At 42.3% G+C, this 22,811-nt stretch overlaps 1 protein-coding gene across 3 annotated transcripts in view; it reads left to right on the top strand.

Moving 5' to 3' along the window:
* Window positions 1-22,811, top strand: part of ILDR2 (immunoglobulin like domain containing receptor 2) — a 49,594-nt gene that overhangs the window by 11,875 nt on the left and 14,908 nt on the right. The window contains exons 3-5 of one of the 3 annotated variants that reach the window (XM_003415216.3): window positions 12,886-12,942; window positions 16,248-16,394; window positions 17,535-17,711. In XM_003415216.3, the coding sequence (XP_003415264.1) occupies window positions 12,886-12,942; window positions 16,248-16,394; window positions 17,535-17,711 (381 nt within the window). The remainder of the gene's footprint in view (window positions 1-12,885; window positions 12,943-16,247; window positions 16,395-17,534; window positions 17,712-22,811) is intronic. The other 2 variants (XM_064282898.1, XM_064282899.1) reach the window with 2 other exon arrangements.

Raw genomic sequence — 22,811 nt, 5'->3', positions numbered from 1 at the left:
CTGAAGCATAAAGCTATCTTGGGGACAGTGCAGGACTGGGTGGTGGTTCATTCCATTGTACGCAGAGTCCCTATAAGTTGAAGCTGGCTCTGCAGCACCTAACAACAACAACAAGTATTAGTGATTTCATAGGGAGAATTCACTGTCATAATTATTCTCCTCTAGGACTTTATAATTTAAAGAGAACTAAAATATAGAAGACACAGAAAAATTGAACACAAGGAATGCTTAAATACATAATTTACAAGGACACATAAAAGAAAGGGAGGCTATATCGGGATCTGTGATAGATAGTGGTAAACTAAATTTATTGAATGCATCGTTGCCATGGGAAAAGATAATAAAAACAGAGACATGTGTGCCTTTGGGAAATTTCCAATCTATTTGGGTTTCCAAATAGCTACAGAAACATCTTAACACTTGAAAGTATAGTCATACAAACAGCTTAACACTTTGAAGGGCCAGAGAAAGGCATCTGCTGTCCTCAAAGACATAGGATAGAAGCATTTTGGAGAATTAGGAGCCTAGAGAACAGGGGGTGGATATGGTACATCCTGAAAATGGATCTAGGGCATCTGAGGAAAGTCTGGAAGTGGGGTGAAGCCCGCATGGGCATTAAACAGAAGAGAGAAGAAGGGCACACAAGGAACTGGGAAGAAAGGCATCCCTGATTATTCTGAACAGAGGGTTCATTTGTACAGTATATTGGCAAACCTCAGCAGGACTCCAAGTTAATAAGTTTAAAGAAATGAATGGAGACAACTATGCTGTTAGCAGTGGTGACATAACTACTGCTGAAGCATTATTATCCCCACTTTCGTAAGTTGCAATTCATTAAACAACATGTCTCTTGTTGCTGAGTCATTCAGCAACAGATCTGGGATCCGAAAACAAGTCTGTCCTAAATCCAGAACTTCTGTACCTCCCATTGCACTTTAACCTCTCTCGGGATTGAAGGCTTGGATTTAAGTTGTGAGAGTAGAGACAGAAACAACTCTTTTGGCTAAAATTTGTATGCATGCTATCTCTCTGTAATGGCTGCCTTGCAAATACCCTAACCTAGTGGTTCTCATCTTGGAAGAGGGTGCTTCTGTTCCCTTGGATGGCAAGATGGCATTTTGGGGTGTTCCAATGACTGGAAGATGCTCCTGGCATTGAGCACTGAGTCCAGGGGTGCTAAGCCTTCTGCCATATGAAGAATGAAAACAAACCACACTCGTTGCCCTTAAGTCCGTTCCGACTCCTGACAACCCCATATGTTGCAGAGAAGAACTGCTGTGTAGAGTTTTCTTGGTTGTCATCTTTATGGAAGCAGATCACTAGGCCTTTCTTTTGTGTAGCTGCTGGGTGGGTTCCAACTGCCAACCTTTAAGTTAGTAATTGAGTGCAAACCGCTTGTGCCACTAAGGACTTTAATGTACAGAATAGTGGTACATGAATGAACGGGTGGATGGGTGGATGGTTTGCTCCTTTGCGTTTGTATTAAGAGCCTACTTCCACCTGAGATGGACAGAAGGCACTGTAATGAGCAGGGGATCAGAAGTCCAACCAGAAGCCCCACATGCCAAACAATGGAAACACTTCAGGGTCTGAAGGGTGAGGTGCCTCCTCACACTAGGCTGCTGGGAGTGCTAAAGATACAGCCCAGTCTCTGCCCTGGAGGGGTTTCAAGCCTAATAGTGGAGGTTGATGTAAAGGAATCATTGCAGCCATGAGATAAGTGCTCATATGAAGGCATGTACAGTGGTCCCAGGGCGCATGGAGCTTTCTTACAGGACTGCGTCAGAACGTATTTCATTAGTCTCGTAGAGACTTTGTGTGGTAAGTATTTGAACAAAGCAGGAGACAGAAGTGGATTAGCTGGTTGTCTTAGTAAAGAAGGTAAGTAAATCCTGCCTTAAGGGGACTGGGCTACCAAGAAAAGAATATTAGACCCTTGGAGAAATGTCACTAGGACACAGTTTGTTGTGGAATATACAAAGATGGTGCTACAAGTAGAAGGGAGGTAAGAAACCAGGTAAGGACTCTTTCCCTGGAAAGGTCCATGGCCTGGTAGAACCTGGCGTCAAAAACTGCAAAAAAAGTTGATGAGGATGTTAGATTGGGCAGGAAGAAAGTCTTTTCGACCTTACTTACACTGGTGGGCAAGCTGCCTGGGTTAGCCCCTTAAGCATAGGGATCATGTCTTGTTTCTCTCCGTATCACCAGCACCTGGCACAATATACATTTCTTTGTTAATTGGTTGGATGGATGCATGGATGGATGGATGGATGGACGGATGAACAAACTGGTAATATTCTGGAAGGGAGTTGGTTCCCAGGAATATGTACAAAGAGTTCAACTGGGGATAACTTCAAGGTGGCAGTGGCAGGAAACAGCTGATATAGGGAATCATATAGGTAAGATGTATAAATTGTTTTATTCACAATGCATGCACCCTAAAGTATGTGAATGTGTTTGGAAATGGAGTTTGAGACAGTATGGTGTGAAACTGGCATTTATGTGTGTGCATCTACTATATACTGTTAGTATGGCTGATTCGTTTGGCTTATTCTCATGGAAATTTCTTAAAAGTAATGGATTCTGCAAGGTTTGGGGAAAACTGTTGAGCGTTTACATGAAAACTGTATTTTCTACTGATAGTTTGAGCTGTTCTTTGAAAGGAGTAATACGGGCTTCTATTTCAGGGTCTGCTTTCCATCCTTTTCTCAGACATTAAGGTGACTTGTAATTACTGCTCTTAAATGGAATCCTGGAAGAATGACAGTGATTCACAAGTGTTGGTAAAGTGCTGCTGAAATCTGTAATGTATTTACTGCAATTGTTTAGACTCTCTAAGATAAGACCTTCATTGGAAGTGACAGAACAGAACAAGAAAGAAGGGATAGAGCATTTCTAATTGACAACAACATTTCTTAGGAATCGTTAGGCAAGAAGCTGGAAGCAAAATTATTTTCAGAAATACAAGATTCCAGCATAACTCCTTTCTGGAATGTCTTTAGCATTCAAGTAAATAATAGAATGAAAGTCAAGGCATAAAAGCCACAGAGCTTTGTACTCTCTCTGCTGTTGACATGATATAGTGTTATTATCTGCTATCCCAAAACTCCTACTATGTTCTGAATTCTGAAGAGATTTACTGCAAGAGTCTGTCACCCACGCTGCCCTAGGGCTAGCGCTATGCAGGTGCATTATGGGAAGGCTTTGCCTTCTTCTGAAGCATCAGCTATTGGCTGTTGCTTCAGGGAGAATGAGAAGTTTGATGTATGTCTTACAGTTGAAGTGGCAAGTTTTGTGAATCTCCCATCAATATTTTTGACCACCCTATCTTTATTTTACTTGCTATGAGCCAGAATAGACTTGTTGGCACAACAACAACGTCCTTATTTTAATTTTTTTCAGTTACAAAAATAAAACAGCATAAAGTAAAAAATGAAAGCTCTTTCATTATTTTTCCATGATGCTCATTCCAGCTCCCCAGAAATAAGAATAGCCAACAATTTAGTGTATAATACTGTGGCTTTCAAATTTTAATTGGAATGTAGGTGCCTAGAGCTAATTTTCACTATAATTCTGTGTGTGGAAGCAATGAATGTCAGAACACCATCAAGTAACCTAAACAGCCTGTGGGGAAATCCAACTTTTGTATTATATCAGTCCATAAATAGATGTGTGTGTACGCATATACCCTGCAGAGTTTGCAAGTGCATGACCGAAGACATATTTTATATAGCTTATCTAGTGTTTTTAAAATATATTTGTACTACTGGGGTGCCAATCTTAGTATCAGACAAAGTAGACTTTAAGACAAAATCTGTTAGAAGAGATAAAGATGGACATTACCATATTATTATGCAAATAACACGTGCCTTCTACATTTGTTTGCCAACTGCACACCCTGCCCCTGTTAGGTATTTTTATAATTGCTGCTGTGCCAGTTTTTTTACAAGTTACCATACCACTACTCACTGCCGTTGAGTCCATTCTGACTCACAGCAACCCTATAGGAGAGAGTAGAACTGCCTTATAGGGTTTCCAGGGAGTTCCTGGGGGATTCAAACTGCTGACCTTTTGGTTAGCAGCCATTACTCTTAACCATTATGCCACCAGGGTTTCCTTTTTACATGCTGCTGTAAAAAAATTAATATAGTGCACTTATGAAAATATCCCATGTGGGGAGGGCACAGTTGGCAAACAAACGTAGAAAGCACACATTATTTGCATAAAAATATGGTATACAGTGATAAAAGGGTCAATCAATCAAGATTTAACAATCATAAATATATGCATCCAACATTAGGCCATCCAGATATATAAAGTAAACACTGATCGAACTGAAAGGAGAAATAGATAATACCATGATAATAGTGGGAGACTTTAATATACCACTTTCAATATTGGACAGAACATCTAGAAAGAAGATCAGCAAGGAAAAAGAGGACCTGAATGACACTATAAACCAATTAGACTTAACAGACATATGTAGAACACTTCACCCCAAAACAGTGTAATACAAATTCTACTCCAGTGCTCATGGGTCACTCTCCAGGATAGACCACATGTTAGGTCACAAGGCAAGTCTTAATAAATTTAAAAAGATTGAAATCATACAAAGTATTTTCTCTGACCACAATGAAGTTAGAAATCAATAACAAAAAAACCTGGAAAATACACAAACATATGGATATTAAACACCTAACCAGATATTAAACAACACACTATTAAACTACCAATGGCTCAAAGAAGAAATCAAAAGAGAACTCACAAATTTCTTAGAGTCAAATAAAAATGAAAACACAACATACCAAAATTTAGGGGATGCAGTAAAGGCAGTAATTAGAGGAAAACTTATAACATTAAATGCCTACATGAAAAGAGAAGAAAGATCTCAGATTAACAGCCTAACTGAACAACTCCAGGAACTAGAAGAGAAGAGAAAATTAAGCCTAAACCTACCAAAAGAAAGGAAATAACAAAGATCAGAGCAGAAATAAATAAAATAAAAAACAGAAAAACAATTGAATCAATAAAACCAGAAGTTGGTTCTTTGAAATATCAATAAAATTGACAAACTTTTAGCTAGACTGACAAAGAAAAAAGAGAAAAGATGCAAATAACCAAAATAAAAAATGAAAGAGGGGACATTACAACTGACCCAATAGAAATAAAGAGAATTATGACAGAATATCATGAATGGAAACCCTGGTGGTGTAGTGGTTAAGTGCTATGGCCGCTAACCAAAAGTTCTGCAGTTCGAATCTACCAGGTGCTCCTTGGAAACTCTACAGGGCAGTTCTGCTCTGTCCTATAGGGTTGCTATGAGTTGGAACTGACTCGATGGCAGTGGGTTTGGTTTGGTTGGTTATTATGAACAACTGTACAGCAACAAACTGGATAACCTAGATGACATGTACAAAGTCTCAGAAGCAAACAGCTTACCCAGACTGATTCAAGAGGAAACAGGAAGTTTTAACAGACCCATAACAAGTGAAGAGTTCAAACCCATGACCAAAAACCTTCCACAAAAAAACAAAACAAACAAAAAAACAACCTCATGGACCAAATGGCTTCACTGGGGAACTCTACCAAACATTTAGAGAAGAATTGACACCAGTACTGTTTACACTCTTTCATTCTATGAAGCAAACATAACCCTGATACCAAAGCAGACAAAGACACCACAAGAAAAGAGAACTACAGGCCACTATCTCTTATGAGTATAGATGCAATAATCCTCAACAAAATACTATCAAATAGAATCCAACCACATAGTGAAAGAGTCATACATCATGACCAAGTGGGATTTATTCCAGGAATGCAAGGATGGTTCAACATTAGAAAATCAATCAGAGTAATACAGCACATCAGTAGAGTAAAGAAAAAAAACTACTTGATCATCTCTATTGATACAGAAAAAGCATTTGATAAAATGCAACACCCTTTCTTAATGAAAACCCTAAAGAAGATTCAAATAAAAGGGAAACTGCTCAATATGGTTCACGGCATATATGAAAAACCAACAGCCAACATTATACTTAATGGAGAGAGACTGAGAGCTTTCCCTTGATATCAGGAACAAGATAAAGATGCCCACTCTCACCACTTCTATTCAATATTGTATTAAAAGTCCTAGCCAGAGCGATAAGACAAGAAAAAGAAATAAAAGGTATCTAGACTGGCAAAGAAGAAATAAAATTATCTCTGTTCATGGATATGATCCTGTATATAGAAAATCTCAAAGAGTCCACAAGAAAAATTCTAGAGCTAATAGAGGAAGTTAGCAAAGTTTCAGGGTACAACGTCAACAAACAAAAATAAGTTGGGTTTCTATACACCAGCAATGAGAAATATGAAAGGGAAAATAGGGAAACAATTCCATTTACAAAACAGCTAAGAGAAAAAAAAAAAATTTAAAGAGAATAAAATACCTAGGAATAAATCTAACCAGGAATGCGAAGGACTTATACAATAAAAACTATAAAACACTGCTGAAAGAGATTAAAGAACACTTAAATAAATGGAAAGATGCTCCATGTTCATGAATCAGAAGACTTAATATTGTTAAGATGTCAGTACTACCCAACAAAAAAAAAGTGGTCTATAATTCAATGCAGTCCTGATCAAAATTCCAAGAGCCTTTTTTACAGAAATAGAAAAACCAATCCTCAACTTTATATGGAATGGCAATAGGCCCTAAATAGCTAAAGGAGTATTAAAAAAGAACAAAGTAGGAGGAATCACTCTTTCAGATTTTAAAACATACTATACAGCTACAGTAATCAAAACAGCCTGGTACCAGTATAACAATAGATGCATAGACCAATGGAATAGAATTGAGAGTCCAGAAATAAACCCATACATCTATGGTCAGCTGATTTTTGACAAGGGTGCTAAGCCCATTCAATGGAGAAAGAAGAGCCTCTTCAATAAGTGGTGCTGGAAAAATTGGATTTCCACATGTAGAAAAATGAAACAGTATCCATACCTCACACCATACACAGAAATATATTCAAAATTGATTAAGGAACTAAATGTACAAATTAAAACCACAAATTGTTAGAATAAAAAGCAGGGGCAACACTGTCAGGCCTAACTTTTAACAGTGGATTATCTGTCTAATAACAAAAGCACAAACAGCAAAAGACAAAATAAATAAACAGGACCTCCTAAAAGTTTAAAACTTTTGTTTATCAAAAGAGTTTACCAAAAAAGTGAAAAGACAAGCTACTGACAGGGAGAATTATCTTCTGAAACCATATATTCAACAAGAATCTAATAACCAAAGTATATATAAAACTTTGACAACTTAACAGCAGAACAACAACCCAATCATAAAATGGGAAAAAGACTTGAATAGTCATTGCACCAAAGAGGGCATTTAGATGGCCACCAAACACATGGAAAGATGCTTAGCCATCAGAACCCCAGTGAAACACCATTTCACTCGGACTAAGATGGCCAAGATGAAAAATAAAAGAAGACCCAAAACAAAACAAAACCCAGAAAATAACAAATGTTGGTGAGGATGTGGGGAGATTAGAACCCTTACCCACTGCTGGTGAATTTGAAAAATGTTGCAGCCATTACAGGGAATAGTGTGACAGTTCCTCAGAAAACTGAAATAGAACTACTATATGACCCAGCAATTCTGCTCCTAGGTATATACTCAAAAGACTTGAAAGCAGAGACTCAATCAGAGACTCGTACAGCAATGTTCATTGCAGCACTATTCACAATAGCCAGAAGGTGGAAACAACCTAAATGCTCAACAGATGAATGGATTAACAAAATGTGGCTTGCTATAGGTCGGAATCGACTCCATGGCAGTGGGTTTTGGTTTTGGTACATACATACAGTGGAATACTACACAGCTAGTAGGAGAAATGAAGTCTTGAAACATGCTGCGACATGGATGGAACTGGAAGACATTATGCTGAGTGAAATAAGTCAATCACAAAGGGACGAATATTTTATGAACTCATATAAAAAGACAAGAAAAGGAAAATGCATAGTGAACAAAGTTTATTAGTGGTTACTGGGAACAGGAGGAAGGGGAAAATGGGAGGGGTTAATGCTGACGGAAATATCACATCGATTAAGGGTAGGGTTGCACTGCTGATTATTGTAATTGCTGTTCATAAGTTATACACCTGTAAAAAGTGGAATTGACAAAAGTTGTGTAACAGATATATTTATAATAATGACCCAAAAAAAAGGGTGCTCAGGCTGCTTACGTACAACCAAAAACCTCATGGGATTTGGTTTCTTGGTTTGGAGGTTTAGGGTCATGGTTTCATGGACATTCCAGATAATGGATCTAATAACGTGTTTAGTGCTTCCGTTCTATGTCCTAGTTTGTTACGTAGTGTCTGGGGTCTTCAAAGCTTGCAAGCAGCCATCCAAGGCACGTTTGGTGTCTGTTTGCCTGGAGCAACAGAGGAAGAAGGAGAGTCAGGAATAGGGGAGGATATGGAATGTGTGGCTAATTTACCTCCATCAACAATGGTATCCTTTGCCATGAGACCAGAAGAACTGGATGGTGCCCAGCTACCATTACTGAATGTTTTGATAAAAGATACTGTAGAAGAATCCAGATCAAAAGGAGGTAAATGTCGAACAGAATTTCAAGCTCTTATGGATTCCAGACTTTGCGGAGCCATGAAGGTTGGATGAACCCCTGAAATATTGACTTAAACCAAAAATATCTTCTGAAATCTCCTTAAAACCAAACAATGGTTTAGCTTAACTAGTAAAAATGTCTGCTCTGAGAATTAATGCTCTTTTAAGAACAATTTATATGGGATCAAACTGACAACAGCAACTTGAAAGATTAGATAGGAACATTAGGTGGCAGTGGATTTATGTTAATGGGCGAGGAACAACTCAGAAAAGGAGGGTGAGAACGGGTGCCCAACTTGAAGAATGTAATCAGTGTCACTAAATAGTACATGTAGAAACTGCTGAATTGGTGTATGTTTTGTTATATACATTCTCAACAACAACAATATATATATATATAGGAAACCCTGGTGGTGTAGTGGTTAAGAGCTATGGCTGCTAACCAAAAGGTCAGCAGTTCAAATCCACCAGGTGCTCCTTGGAAACTCTATGGGGCAGTTCTGCTGTGTCCTGTGGGGTCGCTAGGAGTCAGAATCAACTCGACGGCAACAGTTTTTTATTTTTTGTATTTGTGTATATATATATAATTTGTATATATATATGTATGTATATATTTGAATTAGTTGCCAACATTTGAAAATTAGCACATTCCATATAAAAATCTGGGGCTCTGGGTAATCTTGAACAATAGAATGACTTGCAACCCTGAGGACACATTCCTGTGGGCAAAAATTGGGTAAAGGTGAGTAGTAGTCATCTCCTGAAGATGCTTAGCCTACACTTTGTCACACCCACACTATTCCCTGTTGTATTACATCTGGCCAGCTTCACTCATTTGTATGAACTGCTGGTCTCATAGGCATTTGAGTTTGCAACTTCAATCACTGAGTATCAGGATTTGATAATTAGAAATGTTATAGATAGGGTAACTATATAGTGAACTGTCCAAACTAGGACACTTCTGAGAGGAAAAATGGGTGGTAATTATAATAACACCAGCAAAACAGTCATAAGCCAGGACTGTCCCAAAGAAACCAAGATATATGGTCACCCTAATTATGGGCCATTTCATTCAACCCCTCTGCTGATGAGAAAATTGAGACCCAGAAATGGTAAATCATTTTCTGGTGGTAGTTACCAAGTGAACTAATGGCAGAGCTGCTCCAAGTACCCTCTCAGTCTTTTTTGAAGATAACATGCTATCTTGAATAGTATGAGTACCACATCTTCCTTTGAATGCATGGATTTTTATAGTTAATAATTATCACATAGATAATTTTCTGTAAGAGTCTACAGATTGGTAGCTTACATCACTGGTGATGTTTTGCGAATCTAATTAACGATGTGAGCTATAGCACATGTAGGGATGTTTAAAACTGGTTAGGCTTGAGAACTAGAAAGTAAACACAAGCAAAGCTTCTCATTTTGCTAGATACACCAAGAGATGTATTTAGAAGTGCTAATTGTCCAGATTGGCGGGGGGGAAATCATTAAGTAAGTATTGTATAACTGGCTTGCCAAAAAACACAGTGTATTGATTTCTTGATGACTGGATCTTGACTGGTAGTGAATATTATGCCTTTAAGAGATGGTCATGATTCCGTATTCTCAAATCTTCAACCAGCTGTTTATTGCCTTGTTGAGTTCCCAAGATATGGGGGCTACAGAGCGCAGTCAGGTGAAGCCAATCTATGTTCTTATTCACTTGCTCAGACTTTGGCCCCAAATCCTTGTCTGTTCTCTTACCCTGGGAAACTGGACTAGACCGTGTGTGAGCCTGAAGGGCACCTCTTAGCCTTTTGTGAAAGCTCAGGCCAGAGGGTGACTCCCTCCTTCAGGACCCTTTTCTCCAATACTCCATCTAGCTCCCACTTGTCCTTCCTAGGACCTCCAAGCAGCAGACTCATCTGACCACATCAGTTTCACAAGGTGGAAGACAGACAGAAGGAAGCCCTTTCCAAGGCCTAAAACAGAGCTGGCCTGTGTTACCCACTCCATGCTTCCTTTTCCTGGGAGTACACTCTGGTCCCAGTTAGTCTTCCAAATAGAGGACTATCACTCATGCAGGAGACGTGACCAGAACAGATTTTACTACACTGGCTTCATACAGTTGAGGAGAACTAAGAAGAGTGAAGTGAGAAATGACCCCTTTCCACCTCTCCCTACCATCTTGCCCTGGCTACAGATTCTCCCCTAGGGTCCTGGAGGAGCCCTTATTCTTTCACCTCCCTCTGAGCTTCTTCTCTGTGCAATAGCTTGGTAGAGGAGGGGACTGGTTACCAACCATGACCTTTAGGCACAAAATACAAACCACACACAAGTTACTTTTTCTCTAAAGCACCTGAACAAACTTTAACAGGAAAAAGCTGTTTTCTGAATGAGCCAAATCACGTGAATGACACAGGCCTCCAGAGCTCTGTGGTCCAGTAGCAACATGTGGCCCCTGAAATGTGGCTACTGCAACATATTGAAATAATGATGTTTTGGTTATATTGGGATAAAGAAAAAATATTAATTTCACCTGTCTCTTTTTACTTTTTTAATGTGACTACTAGAAGATCTAAAATTACTCATGTGGCTTGCAGTATATTTCTGTCAGCTAGCACTGTGCCAGGTGCATAAATGAAGTAGGATTTGGTTGTGCTTAGGTTCTTACATACCACAGGGACCTTTTGCCATCACAAATCTGAAAAGGAGGGCAGTTTGCTAGTTGTTCCCTAGTACAACTTACTAGTTTTTTAGCAAAGCTTCAGTGTGGTAGAGATATCTGGTCCAGGGGCAGAAGTAGTATAAGGGCCTTCTACCACCTGTCTGTCAGGTTAGCATACCACAGTGGCTGCGTATAGCTACGATGCTAGAAACTATGCCACTGGTATTTCCAATACCAGCCAAAAAAAAAAAAACAATGCCTGTTGCCTTCGAGTCAAGTCTGACTCATAGCGACCCTATAGGACAGAGTTTCCAAGGAGCGCCTGGTGTATTCGAACTGCTGACCTTTCGGTTAGCAGCCACAGTTCTTAACCACTACACCACCAGGGGTTCCAATACCAGCATGGTCCTGCATTATGAACGGGTTTCAGCAGAGCTTCTAGATTAAGACAGACTAAGAAGAAGGGCCTGGCAATCTACTTCTGAAAATTACCCAATGAAAGCCTATGGGTCACAACAGAATATTGTCCAACTTGCTTGCTTTGGACACATCATCAAGAAGGATCAATCTCTACCGGAGGACATCATGTCTGGTGAAGTAGAGGGCCAGTAAGGGTGTGGGAGACACTCCGTGAGATGGATTGGCACCATAGCTGCAATAATGGACCCAAACATGCTGGTGACTGTGAGGATGGTGCAGGACTGGGCAGCGTTTCATTCTGTTGTACATGAGGTCGCCATGAGTTGGAGTTGACCTGATGGCATCTAACAACAGCAGGTATTAACCTTGATGTGAGAATATAGTCAAAGCATTTAGCATTTCTGTCTGGAAATCAGACTATTTTTAAAAAGGACTAATGTCTTCCCCCCATCTTTTTGTGTCTTGTTTCCTTAACAGCTCTACCTCCCAGAGCCCCTGAGGGGCACCTGTTCTGATATCGACCTTTAAGCTTTTATGCCATGCCATGCAGAAGGCATCTGGGTGTATGCGACACCAGCTGTGAGCACCATATGGAAAAGCCATCCGCATACATGCGTACAGAGTATTTCTGAAGCCAGAAAGAGTGTAGGGAAGAGTGTGAGGATCTAACGTTATCTTTTCCTTGCGTTTGAACATTTCAGTCAGTGAAATATCTTTACGACATGATAGAATCATGAAGTGAGATGATCCTGAGTTAACACCAAATATTAATTTTTGTACGGACATGGGACTGTGTATGTAAGTGTATGAACGTATGAAAATATAGACTGAACGTCTGGACACAAACGGGTGTCAAGTGTGTGGGGAAGAATGTATAAATTAGAGGTGGTGTCTGTCAGTCTGCTCAAGCAGGGCTTTCTCTACTGAAGCAGGGACTTCCTCCTCCTACAAATAGTTGGAGAAAAGACTCGGTTTCTGCCTCCATCTAGTTTAGGTGCAGGGTTCACTGAGATGCTGCCAGAGATTGACGGGGAAGGTCAGTCTCCTGACTGAGCCCAGCGTTGGTGATGTGCCGCAGACTGCAAACAACATGGGCCAGTGGCCCTGTGTAGGGGTGGTGCCAGGTGCAGCCAGGCTTCAGGCTGTATTTCCCTTTGGAGTAACCTCTTTCCTTCTTTTCCTTCCACCTCTTCTAGGCAGGACAGGGCTGCTTGCTGATCTCTTACCCAGTTTTGCTGTGGAGATTATGCCAGGTATTCGGTCGTTTAACTCTTTGTTTGCTTAATTTGCTTTCGCACCATCTGTCCTGCCTCTGCTTAGTCACTAATTGCTCTTTTAATTTATCTGCACATTTGTCTGTATATGTGTGTGATCTTTTCCAGGATGAGCTAAAACTACTGGAGAAAGCCTTTAAATGTCATTCCTTTGGTAACTAGGCCCTAAAAGGATAATAAGAATTAAAAATAGGCTGAGATGGGGACCAGTCCTTCAGTGTTAGGCATGCAGCCTTTTCTGCAATCTCCACACCCTTCCCAGCATCTCAGCTACACCCAGATAGCTATAAGTACCCTTCAGATAGCCGCTTATCTATATTCCCTAAGTTATATATGTAACATATATATATAAGTATATATGTACCCATACTCGAATCCACCAGGCCCTCCTTGGAAACCCTATGGGGCAGTTCTACTCCATCCTGTAGGGTCACTATGAGTCAGAATCAACTTGACGGCAACGGGTTTGGTTTGGTTGGATTACTATACAACCCTATTACTCTGAATTGCCATTTATAACTTTATCAAAACATTTTTTCCCAAACATTATGAAAGCTACGCACCCCTCCTCCCTTGAAAAGCACATATTTACAGACCTATGTTACTTTGTACAATTTCAGGGGCTTCTTGGACTGCTAAATCCCTAGGGGTCCATGGACCATATGTCAAGGACATCTCCCCCAAACGCACATCTCTTTTCGTGTAACTTTATTTGAACACACCCGCTTAGGCAAGCCAAGCTCAGTCTGGTGTAGCACTATAGTCCACAATGAAAGGCGGCTCAGAGAGAAACAAGAATGAACTATGGGAGACGGCTTACCCAAGGAATGGGTATGACTCAGTTCTTGCTTTGGAGAGTTTCTGCTAAAGGTTTAAGAGCCGCCTAATAGTTTAGAGTAGCAGAGAGCTAGAAAATATTCCTAACCATTGGTTTTGACTTGATTCAAGTTATAAGAAACCTCCAAAGTTTTCACAGTTCAGCTTCACCTGTTATTCTCCCCTGAATTCTTCTAGTCCTTTTCCATTATCTGGCCAACCCAAATATAGACATTCGTCATATTGATATTGACCCAAACACAAACGGATGTCTATTGGTGATCCTGTTTATCCAGACTTCCTTCAATTTGTAAGCATTTGTTCATCACCAAACACAACGTTACAGGCATTGCTTCAAGCTAGATTCTGTATTCCCCTGTCCTGAGAAGGCGTTACTGTATTTTTTGTATATGCTTCTGGAGGTCTGAATCCCCTCCCTGCTTGCTTCCAAGAATCCTTTCACAGATGACATTGTTTTGTTTCTCAAAGGTAATTTGCAAGTATTTTATCCTTGACTGCCAGACTCAAATTGTAGCCACCAATAGACACAGCTCATCTAATCCTCAGGACTCATATCTAGCTCAGGCAACATACACATTGTATTATTATGTTATTGCCAAGGTCCAGGCCAATGCCCTTGACTATCTACTGCCCTCAGCATGAATGCTCTCCCAGACTGTTCTAGCCAGGGACAAGGCCTTCTTATTCCCTCACTGAAGAGAGGTTGGCCTCGGTAAAATGAATGCATTCCAGGTGAATGAGTGAGGGGAACACTGGAGAAACATTAAGTTGTTTTCTGTCTGAGGAAATTATGTCAAAAAGGTCAAAAATTTTGCCATTATAACAAAACCTTTTATATAATAAACATCATATTCTCAAGCTCCACCTGAATGTCCATTTAATTAGAGGAAGAGTCATAATCAAAATTCGAGAAAAACATATACATGGGGCTCATTGTAAAGGGACTTTTGGTAGATGGCCTTCAACCAAAGATGAGTTGATTTAATCTTCTAAATTTTAAGGAAAGCATGCCTCACCCCAGTCTGTCCCAGGTCTCCAGTCAGGTCCTACAGCCAAGTCCCAAAAGCATGATGTTCAGACTAGTTCCCTGAGGGCCATAGTCCTTTTTATCTAAGTCAAAATAAAATGTTTCCTTTTTCTTGGGTCTCAGGGCTTTAGATCTTTTGAATGAGCAAATGGAGTAGAATTCGTGTTCGGCCTCTGGCAGAGCTGCTAAAATAGCAGAAATGAACAAATATACCTGGATATATCCATGTCAGCCTTGCCACCCATCAGAGCTCTAAGCCACTTTAGCCGTTGGCTGTGCTGGTGATAAAGCACACCCGCTCTCTGGCATGGGGTCAGTGTCTTTCCTGTCCCACACTGTGTCTCCAGTTTTCCCTGGCCATGGTTTGTTTGAAGGTATAAGCACTGACCTCAGCTCTGATGCTGAGCACCGGAGAGGTGTTACAGGGGCAGTCATTAGGGGAAGCTGATGAATACATCAGGGACGTGGACCACCTAAACGTCTTCTCTACATAGACTATTTAGACATGGAGGACTTGTTTCTTAAGACTTATACTTTTATAGACAAGATTAGCTTGACTACAAGAAATGTGTATTAAATCTATAGAAACCAAAGCTTATTAGTGGTTACCAGGGGTGGGAGGGAGGAGGAGAGGGGGAGTCTGCTTAGTGGGCACTGAGTTTCTATAAATGGTGGTGGAATCATTTGGAAAAGGATAGTGGTAATAGTTGCATAACATGATAAACATAATGTCACTGAATTGTACATGTAACATTGTTGAATTGGTAAATGTTTTATGTATATTTTTGTTGTTGTTGTGTCCCTTTGAGTCAATTCCAACTCGTAGTGACCCTAGAACTGCCCCATAGGGTTTCCTAGGCTGTAATTTTTATGGGAGCAGATCGCCAGGTCTTTTCTCCCACAGAGCTGCTAGTGGGTTCAAACTGCCGACCTTTTGGTTAGCAATCAAGTGCTTAACCACTGCACCACCAAAATATATACATATATATGTACGTATATATGTATAATCACAATTAAAACAACAACAAAACCTACTACTTCTTAGCCCAATAAGACCCCCAACCAGGAGGAGTCTTTCTGCTCTTGTCCTTTACTTGTTCTGACAGTACCATCAGTTTGTTAAACCCTTTCCCCAGTAGGTGACCCTGAAGTCCTCCACCACTGGGTACTGATCATTATGTTGTACCCACTGTGGATAGGTAACCTTCCTGCTTTGTCTCCGTGTCCCTGCCTTGGGAGGGCCTGCACTTCCCGCTCTCAGAGTTCCTTGTGAGTCTCCAGGCCCTGGCCCCTTTTGTAAGATGCTTTCTTTCCCAGGTCCCTCCCGTTTGCCTCCTTTCACAGGGAGACCCAGATTAGAGTGTGCCCTGCTCTGAAGGCGGGCTGCCGCCAGTGTGGACTTCTTTGTGCGTCCTTCCAGAATGGGTGTTTGTCGGCTTGGTGATCCTGGGCGGCGTCCTCTTCTTCGTCCTGGTGGGGATCTGCTGGTGCCAGTGCTGCCCTCACAGCTGCTGCTGCTATGTCCGCTGCCCATGTTGCCCGGACACCTGCTGCTGCCCTCAGGCCTGTGAGTAAAGCCACCAGTGGGAGACAGTGGGGAGCAATCCAAAGAAATGTCCCCTCCTCACCTGACAGCTGTGTGCCCTGGGGTCCTTCTGAACCGCCTTTCCTTCCACCCGGAAAAGTTGGTCATTCCAGGCTCTCACCTGTGCTGGGAGCCCCTGGCTTTCAGAGTCGGCCATCCTTGTTTTCCTTCTCACCTACATGCACCTGTCCATGCTTTTCATGCACACCTGTCATCCTTGTGTTTGGATTCTCCTTGACACTATTGATGAAAAGAAGGGCAGGTCCAGGGTGGCAAGGTTGGAAGTGAAGCTTTTCCCCCCTCCCCAGGGCATTCATACTAGACTTCTGCTTGTTCCCCTCCTCTATAAGCAGAGTGTGCAGACGGGCAGCCTTGAGTACCATCAGCCACATAATGAAATGGGCCACGGTGGGGGCTGCCAGTCCTCATTCAGAGATTCACAATTTTACTTTACTGGCCAGGCCCATGTAGGCATGAAGGCTGGCAGCCCTGCCATAAACCAAACATATCTTGAAGGAGTGACACCGTACCTTTAGTATCTTTAGGAGTAGAGCAGGTTCTAGGGGGAATCAGGTTATTTGCTCTGCTTTTGAGATCGTGGAGCAGGGCCCACGTGCCAGCCCACTGCTTGCTTTGCTCCTCTGAGTGAGGTTCAGCACCCTCCTGGAAGTGGGCCTGGGCAGCCCCTGTGCTAGGCCTCCTCCAAAGGGGCTGAGGCAGCCTCCAGACAGTGTGGTTAAGAGGGGGCTGCTGCTGTCACCGGGGAAGCTGCTGTGACAGCTCCCAGTACCACTTACTTACTCAGTTGCCAGGTACTAAACACTGTAATTCTTTATGTCACTTCCTTTCAGCAGAGCTGGAGGAATCCAAGGAGCTGGAGGAATCCAAGGACTGGGAGAGAGTAGTTCTGATGAATTAATTCAGGCCTAGGAGAACGCACACACACACAGACACAGAGAGAGACACACACAAAGACACACACACACACAGACACAGACAGACACAGACACACACAGGGCTTTAAAGCCGGGAACCTCCTTAGTGCATCCTCAGGAATTTTGGTGTGAGGGTTGTGGAGGGTGGGCCAATGTAATTTCTCTTGCTCTTCATCTCCCTCCACAGTGTATGAAGCAGGGAAAGCAGCAAAGGCCGGGTATCCTCCCTCTGTCTCCGGTGTCCCTGGCCCTTACTCCATCCCCTCTGTCCCTTTGGGAGGAGGCCCCTCATCTGGCATGCTGATGGACAAGCTGCATCCACCTCCCCTGGCACCAAGTGACTCCACTGGAGGAAGCCACAGTGGTAAATGTAGTTCCAGACTGCCCTGCCCCATCCTCCTCCCGGGCTCCCACTTCTGGTTCCTTGCTGCTAAATATGATCAGCTCAGTCGTGCTTCTTTGGAAAATGATTACCCTGACTCCAGAAATGGGATTCTTCCAGCTGTGTCTGCTGTCTTCCAGAGTGCGCGTCAGGCTTTCCAAGGGTTGCAGGGTGGCACTGCTGCCCCTGCTTTCTTCCCAGGCTCCTCAAAAATTAAAAGTATGAGGAAAGTATTATACTTTAGATGAAGGTTTACAAAGCAAACTAGCTTCTTATTAAACAATTAACCACACATTTTTTTTGTGACATTGGTTACCAAGTCCACAACATGTCAACAGTCTCCCTTCTTGACCTTGTGTTCCCAATCACCAGCTTTTCTGTCCCCTCCTGCCTTCTAGTTCTCGCCCCTGGGCTGGTGTGCCCATTTAGTCTCATTTTGTTTTATGCACCTGTCTAATCTTTGGCTGAAGGGTGGACCTCAGGAGTGACTTTATTACTGAGCTAAAAAGGTGTCTGGAGGCCATATTCTCGGGGTTTCTCCAGTCTCTGCCACGCTAGTAAGTCTGGTCTTTTTTGTGAGTTAGAATTTTGTTTTACATTTTTCTCCAGCTCTGTCCAGGGCCCTCTGTTGTGACCCCTGTCAGAGCAGAAAGTGGTGGTAGCTGGGCACCATCTCGTTGTGCTGGACTCAGTGTAGTGGAGGCTGTGGTAGTTGTGGTCCATTAGCTCTGTGGACTAATCTTTTGTTTGTGTCTTTGGTTTTCTTCATTCGCCCTTGCGCCTGATGGAGTGAGACTGGTAGTATCTTAGACGGCCACTCACGAGCTTTTAAGACCCCAGACGCTACTCACCAAAGTAGACTGTAGAACATTTTCTTTATAAACTCTGTTGTGCCAATTGAGCTAGATGTTCCCTGAGACCATGGTCCCCACAGCCCTCAGCCCAGTAATTCAGTCCCTCAGAGAGTTTGGATGTGTTTGTGGAGCTTCCATGACCTTGCCTTGGGCAAGTTGTGCTGGCTTCCCCAGTATTGTGTACTGTCTTACCCTTTACCGAAGTTGCCACTTAACTATTGTCTATTTAGTGTTTTTCCATCCCCAACTCTTCCCTCCCTCCTAACCATCAAAGATTGTTTCTTTTTTTGTGTAAACCTTTCCGTGAGTTTTTAGTAGTGGTTTCATACAACATTTGTCCTTTTGTGATGACTTATTTCAGAAAAAGTACCTTTTATACCTCATGCTGGTCATTCGTTAAGTATTTATCTCATCCCTGTTTAGTGTGGGGCTATAGTAGGCAGAGGGAGCCCTCAAGGCACAATGGTTAAGTGCTTGGCTGCTAACTGAAAGACTGGTGGTTTGAACCTACTCAGGGGCATCACGGGAGAAAGACCTAGTGATGTGCTTCTGTAAAGATCATTGTCGTTGTTAGGTGCCATGTAGTCAATTCTGACTCACAGTGACCCAATGTATAACAGAATGAAACGCTGCCCACTCCTGCACCAACCTCACAATCATTGCTATCCTTGAGCCCCCAGCTACTGTGTCAGTCCATCTCATTGAGGGTCTTCCTCTCTTTTGCTGAACCTCTGCTATACCAAGCATGATATCCTCCTCCAGGGACTGGTCACTGCTGATAACATGTCCCAGCGTATGTGAGACAAAGTCTTATTGGCAAAGAATACTGAAAATACCATGGACTGCCAGAAGAACAAACAAATCTTCCTTGGAGGAAGTAGAGCTAGAATGCTCCTTAGAAGCCAGGATGGCGAGACTTCGTCTATAAAGATTAATACAGCCTGGGAAACACTATGGGGCAGTTCTGCTCTGTCACAGGAGGTGGCTATTAATCAGAATCGACTCGATGGCACCTAACAACAACATAGTAGGCACTGTGAGGGATATCAAGAAGCGTAGGACCTGGTTTCTCCAAGCAGGAGCCTGGCCTAGTCAGAGGGAGAAATGGGCATTTGTGGAGACAAATGCTAGAGTGCAGTACTGGGAGTTCAAAGAAGGAGCTGGAGTGATTACAGAGTCTTCAGGGAAGAGGTGAGATTCGAGCTGGGCCTGGGGGAATCAATAAGATTTAGGACAGCAGAGTGGGAGGTGCTCAAATGACGGCAGCCCAGAGCTGGGAGAACGTGGTACACGTGTTTGCCAGGGTCTAGTCTGCGATCTGACTAAAGAAGGTAGAAGGAGATGGTGAAGGCAGATTAGGGAGGGCCCTGCAACCCCTCCAGGAGAGCTGGGCTTGGTGTAGTGAGCAACTGAGAGCCACTGCAGCCAGGTTCCCGAGTGGAGAGGTAACATCGATGACAGCTGCATTTAGGAGCTATGATCTGGCATCAGTGTACCAGGTGAGTGGTAAGTGGGAGAAGGTGGAGTCAGAGACCACGGACTAAGATGCCACTGAAGTGGTTCAGGCGTAAAATGTGAGCATCTGGGCTATGGCGGAGACTACGGGGATTGAAACGAGTAGGTCAATCAGACAGATACCTTGAAAGAAGAAGCAATGAGACTCTAGGGAATGAAGAAAAGTGAGGCTTCATGATGACTCCAGGTTTTTCTAGCCTATCATTGATAAGGAGAGCAGATTTGGGTCAAGATAAGCCCCACTTGGGCATGATTAATTTGTGGTTATTGGGAGGAGGCATTAAAATATACCTTTCCTGGGGGTTAACAGGATTACAGTGTTAACCAAGAGGTTGGTGGTTCGAACCCACTCAGTGGCTCCACAGGACAAAGACCTGGTGATCTGCTTCGTAAAGGTTATAGCCAAGAAAACGGTATGGGGCAGTTGTATTCGGTAACACACGGGGTCGCTATGAGTCGGAATTGACTCGATGGCTCCCAAAAACAACAAAAACAGGGTAGTAAAGGTTAAGATTGTTTGTGTAGTAGATTTAGGAGGTGATTTTTAAATCCCTAGGGGCAGGTGAACCACTTAGGTTGGTAAAGCAGACATTTTTCCCCCGAAGTGTCTGGACTGCCCTCAGTGGTGGACAGTCCAGCAGCGAAGTGTGTTCAGCCCACTTAATGAACTGCCACTGCCTGCCTGTCGATGGAGTGTATATCCTCAGTGAGTAATTGGTGTTTGTGTTTTTCTCTCCCTGGAACTATTAGTAGAATTCTGACGTCTGAGACCGGGAATGAGTCACAGACTGAAAAGAAGAACTTAATGATCAAGGACACACAGGGAATTAGAGAAATAAAGATAACAGTCCATTTCCCAGAAGGATAGAGTGGGCAGAAGGGACACGAATGGAAGCTGTCTCATACTATTTGGGTGCTGTGTCCCCATTTTCTAATCTTCTTTCTCTTTCCTTCCCACCAGAATCCTTGCCCCTTTCCTTTTTATTTAATGGATTCTCACAATAAAATGACTCTTATTCCTAGAATGGCCAACATTTCTTTCCTATTTTCAGCCTTTTCCTAGTTCCCTACTCATTCCAGTTCAATCACTTGGCCCTTTCCTGCCGCACTATCCAACTTTCTCAAAGCCATCTGGGGGTGCTACTGGGTCTGTTAGGATTCTTTTGGATACAGGTAAGAGAAGTGGCTTTAAAAATAAAAAAGACATTATTTCACATAGCAGTAAATCCCAAGGTAAGGCAGCTTCAGGGTTGGTTAACTGAACAGTTCAGGTGGTATCACTGAAGGACCTAGTTCTTTCCATTTTTCTTCTGTCACACTGAGCTCACCCTCTCATCCTCTTGGGCTGGCTCCCCTCATGGTTCCATGACGACTGCCATAGTTCCAGGTATTAAGTATATTCACAGGTGGAAAAAGGTATGCCTCTTCCTTATGCCGCTGTTCTCAAGAGCGAGGCAGACTTTTCCATAAGCCCGTTCACCACCCAGAGGACTTCCCCTTGCAGTTTCATTGACAAAAACTGTGTCCTGTGCCCATTCCTAACCCGGTTGCTGACAAAGGGAATGGAGTTACCATTATTGGCTTGAACTTATCAAGACACATCTCCTAGGCCTAAACTTCTTCACCTGTATGTGAACAAATCTAGGTTCTACTAGCAAAGAAAAAAAGGGGAAGATACCACCAGTGTTGACCACAGCTAGTCTGGCTCATTTTATCATTATCTGGCTCATTGAATCAGGACAAAATTCTTCATAATGCCCACCAGGCACATTTCTGTATTCACAGTGTCATGAGTAGAGTTAGCAATGGAGTTGGGCTGTTCCTTCTTTGAGAGGTAGCTTAGGCCAACATTTCATGTAGATTATTCTTTAAAGAATGTTTTAAAAAAAAAAAGTTGATTTATAAAATGTAAATTTAGCCTATTTTTTATATTCTACTTCAATTTTAGGATAATCATCTAGCAATGGTAATTTCTCAGATTACATTTACACACAATACTCTTTTGAACACTCTATGAAGTTGAAAAGGCATCTCTGATGAGCTATGAATAATATACCCAGTTGGTTATTGAGTGGGAGAAAGTTTGGAGGCATCCTGATTCCTTCTCCCATTCTTTGTAGCAGCCATTTGAGACCTTCTGTCCTTTCCTAAAACCTAAATCCTGCTATCAGCCCTGTCATTCTCAGCAGATGACTTCATTCTTGCTTCTCAGAGAAAATAGAAACCATAAGGTTTCCTCTACGCAACCTACACAGTTACCTGCTCCCACACAGAGTGTTTTCATCTTTTCTCCTGTCACAGTGAAAGAAGATTCCCCCTTCCTCTTCCTGTCTGCCTCTGGATCCCATCCCCATCAGCCTTATCAAGGTTCTCTATTGACTATCCACATTCCCACCTTACATCTCCAACCTTTCCTTTTCTGTCCTATCAGCATTGAAAACACCTTCAAATCTCTCCCATTAAAACACAACAGTGTGTAAAACCCTGATGTTACTTCCTTATCCCTTTTCTCCTCTTTGCAGCCAAAGTCCTTGAAAGAGTTTTGAATATTTAATGGATCCACTTCCTCTGCTCTAACTCCTCAACTTACTTCCATCTTGCCATTGTCTTCACCACTCCAGAAACCAGCTCTTTCCAAGATCATCTTATTGCTAAATCTAATGGATGTTTTCAATCCTTACCTCCCTTGATATCTCAAAAGTATTTGCCACCC

This window comes from Loxodonta africana, chromosome 3 (genome assembly GCF_030014295.1).
Source record: "Loxodonta africana isolate mLoxAfr1 chromosome 3, mLoxAfr1.hap2, whole genome shotgun sequence".
NCBI lineage: Eukaryota > Metazoa > Chordata > Mammalia > Proboscidea > Elephantidae > Loxodonta > Loxodonta africana.
The sequence above is the reverse complement of the archived record's forward strand: the minus strand, read 5'-3'. Positions and strand labels throughout refer to the sequence as shown.